This window comes from Pundamilia nyererei, unplaced genomic scaffold (genome assembly GCF_000239375.1).
Source record: "Pundamilia nyererei isolate P.nyererei 1_Seehausen unplaced genomic scaffold, PunNye1.0 scaffold00045, whole genome shotgun sequence".
NCBI lineage: Eukaryota > Metazoa > Chordata > Actinopteri > Cichliformes > Cichlidae > Pundamilia > Pundamilia nyererei.
The window spans coordinates 3,100,822-3,106,059 of NW_005187446.1; the positions used below are offsets into that span (position 1 = coordinate 3,100,822).

The following is a 5,238-nucleotide window of genomic DNA, read 5'->3' on the forward strand; positions in this document are numbered from 1 at the left end:
ATATATATGAGAAAAGAGGTTATTATTAGAAAATATTATTATTTCCCCACTATATGATTTCAGTTTGTTTTACAATTGGATCGAATGCCAAGGTTTTGCACCACAAAAACCTTGCATGTAAACATAGACTTTTGGAATCCACTGTATTATTTCACAGTAAAAATAGGTAAAGCATATGCACATTCAATTTTTATTCATGCATACAGTAGTGCTCTCCAACAACCAATCCTTGAATAATAAAATGTCATATAACTACAGCTGTGTCTTACTATACTGCCATTCATTTATTTTTTATTTTTATTTTTATTAATCCTTTATTTATCCAGGTAAAAAATCTCATTGAAATTAAAAATCTCATTTCCAAGAGAGACCTGGCATCATAGCAACAAAAGTCACATACCACATAGGTATATAACATTTAAAACAACATTTGTTTATAGACCAAGCCCTACTTCTCAGTGCAGTTTAATAAACACTTAATAATCACTTCATGTTTCACACACGACCTGTGTACAACATGAAGTGCTGTATCACATATGCTGTACACAACATTTGTGGTATAGTGTACCTAACCTCCATCTTGCTATCCACCCACTCACAACAACACACGACCACACACAAATACACACTAACAGCTGGCACACCCCCAGGTAGCCTCAGGGCAGTGGTATATTCCAACACCGTTGGCCTTCATGTGTTGTCATAGTAACAACAGTGAGAATTTCTCATTACAGTAGTTTTAGGCAGTCAAAAAACAAACAAACCCCAAAACAAATAACAACAACAAAATGAAATAAATAAATAAAAGTTTTCTGCCTTAACCTGTCAGCCGCGCGCTCCCCTCCAACCCACCAATCCCTGTAATTCCATAACATTGCTACACCTGGTCTCTTTCTCGTATAGTTATGCTTTAACTTTCTCTTTCCACCTGCAGCCTCACTTCATCTCTGATGATCAACAAAAATAAAGCACTTTGACCACTGTGAAGAGTGTGATGAGAGTGTGTTTGTGTGTGACAGGAGAGGAGCGAGTGTGTGGGAGCTGTACTCAGAGTGTATGTCAAGTTCTGTGTCAGTGTTGTGTGGAGGATGTGGAGTCTGTAGCAGTGGGCTTGGGACCATTTGTATGCACCCCATTTTGTGTCTGTTTTTGTGTGCGTGTTACGGTAAAAGTAGTACTCTTTCTCAAACACAGACTAGATGATTCATCCAGAAAATGGGGGTATGTGTGTGTAAGTGTGTTTTTATTCACACATTTAATGGGCTATACAGTGAGCCGGCAGAAACAGAGAGAGTGGACAAAGTGAGGATGAAAGAATACACATGCAGGTTTTGGGCTCTTATGGAGATAAGAAATCCATTTGAATTAACTTTTTCAATCTAACAGATAACTTCAAAGACCAAAGTACATACTACAGAAGATGCAAAAGAAAAGAAAAAAATGTAGTTTGGATTGTGAGAGTTATTTTAAGTTGTTCCCTTGATTTTTTTCTTCTTCAAACCAACGTCTAGCAGTCACTAAATTACATCTCAAGGCACTTCTCAACTGCCTTCAATACTGTTATAAATGGCATTGGCAAAAAAAAGGCTGTAGGTGTTCAAAGAAGTGGAGAGATTTCACATTTCCATTTCTAATCCTTTTTCCTGGTGGTCTTATGACTACTATAACGAAAAGAAGGCTCTTAAAATATTTCAAACTAAGCATTTGCACACTTTATGCAGCTGTTTTATTTGTGTAACACCTCCAACTGTCTTGGAGGTCCCAGTCTGCTCATGTGGACAACTGCCTGACAGTGGAGACATTGGGATGTGCCTGGTCCTTCAGACTATGGGGGCTGGCTCATGTTTGGGCCCATTTGCCCAGGTTTCTATCTGACATCGACCACTTTTGCACTTGTGTTGTTTGCAAAGATGGTTGATATATATATATTATTACACACTGTATTAATGTATTAATACAGTGTGTTACGTGTCCGTGGACTCCTAGTTGTTTTCAACTAATTTGGGGGCTCGTCTGGGATATCTGAAACTTGTTTGGTTGAAGCTTGTTTAGCTGTGTCATATGGAGTTGCTGTCACTGACTTAGTTTGTGGTTTCAAATATAACATTCTTCTTAGCACGCTTTTGGAGGCACCTTGACACAAAAATGGCTGCAACGTTTGCATTTTGTGTATGTATAAAAGCAAGCAAAAGGTGATGTGATATCACACTACAGTCACCTTTAGCAGTATTAACTTAAAATAATAATTTCCTTTATGACAAGTAATCTCTTACATCATTGTGGAGCATTTTTGTCCGCTTTACAACATTGCATTAATTTATAAACAGCAAGCTTAAGGACACTTGGACTTTGACTGGGTAACAGATTGTAACGCCTTGATTCATTTCTTTTTCACTTATTTTGTTGTAGATTTGCTGCTGTATTTGGGGCATTGTTGTTGTTGCATGGACTAAGCTTTAGCTTTCTAGTAATACTTTGGTATACAGAGGAGTTAATGGCCAACAATGGTTCCCCCCTGACCAATGAACCTTCCGATCGTGGGGCAAACGCTCTACCTAATGAGCTATCGCCTCATCTTGTCTGTCCAAATGACATTTTTAGAAGTTTTGTGGTTTATTCAAAAACAACTTGGTACCCTAAGCTGTGTTACCATGTTCTATTTTGAGAGAAGAGGCTTTTTGCAGTAAAGCCTTCCAAACAAGCCATACTTGTTCAGTCTTTTTCCAATTGTACTGTCATGAACTTTAACATTTAACACGTTATCCGAGGTCTGTATAAACTTAGCTGTAGCTCTTGGGTTTTTGCTGTTTCCCTAGAACATTGCATAATCTGACCTTGGAGCGCATTTGCTGGGATGTCCACTCCTGGGAAGATTGTGGCACTGTCTTAACACACAGCTGAATGCTCCAGACCAACAAACTGGAAAAAATATGTGCTTTATAGTGGTGACCGGACGTGCTGATAATCAAGTAATCAGATGCATTTGATTAGCAGCTACCCTCCACCCTATCCTAATTCCCATGGAAACTTTCTTTTTTCACATGACTGTACTCACATGACACCCACTCATGTCAATGTCATATACTGAGGTTATATTTGTGATCATATAATCAAGTTTTACCTTATACCCTGATTCATCTAAGGACTGGTTTTGTTTAAATTGTCTTCTTTCATATGAACACACTGCTTTTATAAGTACAAGGAAAAATCTTATATGTAACGATGTCTTCTATTTTCACGAATGAATGAAGACAAACAGCATATTACATTATTATTTACAGTTCATGGCAACCAACCTTTCCAGTGTCTAATACAATCTTTCTCATGTCCTCTACTTGAGGATTTCTAAGAAACACAGTGATAAATTGGAACTTGGCAATAATAATGGGCAAAAGCCAATTTGGAAAATGAATATCTATTCTGTTAATTACAGTAATTCCCCCAAATAAGCTGAGGGACCACTGAACAGTGAAGTCCAGCTTTTAATCTGAATAAAGTCTCCTATCAGTCATCGTATTCTCCTCTGGCAACAAGTATGAGGACCATTGTGTCCTTTGGGAAATGTATTCCCAGAAAATCATATTATTATTTTTAAACCCTATTTTTCCTTTCCTGACCTTATCTGCACAGGTTAACATACTTATCACATTTAATTTGAGAACATGCAATATTTAGTTATAGAGTTATTTTAAAAAAATCAAATTTTCTTGCATTTCAAAAGACGCAAATTGCCTCGACTCATTCAGAGAAGTGTTAAAATAATAGTGACAAAGATGTGAAAGAAACAGAGTGAAAGAAATGTTCGAAGGAGGAAAGAACACCTGTGAAGTGAAGCAAATAGAGGATCAGTCGGCAGCTTAAACATTGACAGATGGATGGTAGATAGAAATAAACTCATGGCCTCAGGGAAGGGGAGATGGACAGTGAGAAAAAAGATAGAAGGAGAAACACAAAAAAGAAAGATAGCACAAGAGAGGAGGAAAGTGGTAAAGAAAAAAAATGAAAGACCGACAGAGGAAAAAAATGAGAGTGGGAGGACATGGCACACTGAAAGGTAGGACCTTCATTATGCAATGAGGACAGACAAGGGAATAACACGCATAGAAACACACACACACACACACACACATAAAAAAAACACACACACACAAACCACTAACATGCTCTTGTTTGCACGCCTACACACCCAAAACACACAGAAGCACAGATGCAGGCTAATTCAGAGAGGATTGCCCAAATTACACAAATGGGAGAATTTCTCTTGCAAATGACAGCATGCGCTCTAATCTGCTGACCTTTGAACGAGGGGAGGACAGCACTACTGGGAGAGCAGAGAGAGGGGACGGAGAGGAAATGTACTGACCATGATGCCCGTGAGCAGACAGACTCCTTTGCCACAGTAAGTATGAGGAACCATGTCTCCATAGCCAATAGACAAGAAAGTAATAGAGATAAGCCACATGGCTCCCAGGAAGTTACTGGTCACATCCTGGGCATCATGATACCTAAAAAAAAACAAACATGTTTATTGTTAGAGGATAAAGTCAGTCAATAGTAAAACATCTAAATAATAATAATGAATAAAAACAAACAAACAATAACTGTCCCACTGGTCCTGTCTGCGAATGTGGGCGTCTAACCGAAAAAAATGTTTCCAGCAATTTTGTCTGACGCATAACACATAACTGCATCTTTTGCCTCCATCGTTCTTGCCCTACGCGCAACACTGTTACCATAGCAACCAAACCTGGTGCAGATCTGAAACAAAGTTTTTCTTTCAATAAACTATTCAGCAGAAATATAATAAGATGTAACCTTGCTTGCTAGCAACAGATATATTTGCTCTGAAGTCTCTCTATTCTCTAAGACTGAAAAGTCACATCTTTGGACGCCGTTCGAAGCCATTTAGTTTTTTTTTTTTTTTTTCCTTCTTCATTAATTTGATTTGGAAAGAAGCAAAATGCCAGTTTCTGCCAGTTGGATACGGACCAACCGAGGACTCCCCAGCAGCCGGGCAGTGATGCATTTAATCAAGCCTATTAACCAGCTGACATTTTCCTACATTTCCTTGATTTATCTCCAAAAACATTTGAATACATCTCCTTTTGCTTTGCACTTGATGGCACATTACAAGCATTAAATAATCTGTAAAATTTAATTATCAATCTCTTAAATGTAACCGAACAACTGGATTTAGTGCTCTTTAATAACAACAGAGAAACAGATATGTTTGTAAGC

At 38.0% G+C, this 5,238-nt stretch overlaps 1 protein-coding gene across 1 annotated transcript in view; it reads right to left on the reverse strand.

Annotated features, from left to right (window-relative positions):
- The window catches only part of LOC102195865 (small conductance calcium-activated potassium channel protein 2), a 60,250-nt gene that overhangs the window by 20,159 nt on the left and 34,853 nt on the right, over nt 1-5,238 (reverse strand). The window contains 1 exon segment of the mRNA XM_074312084.1: nt 4,364-4,505. Within this exon segment, the coding sequence (XP_074168185.1) occupies nt 4,364-4,505 (142 nt within the window).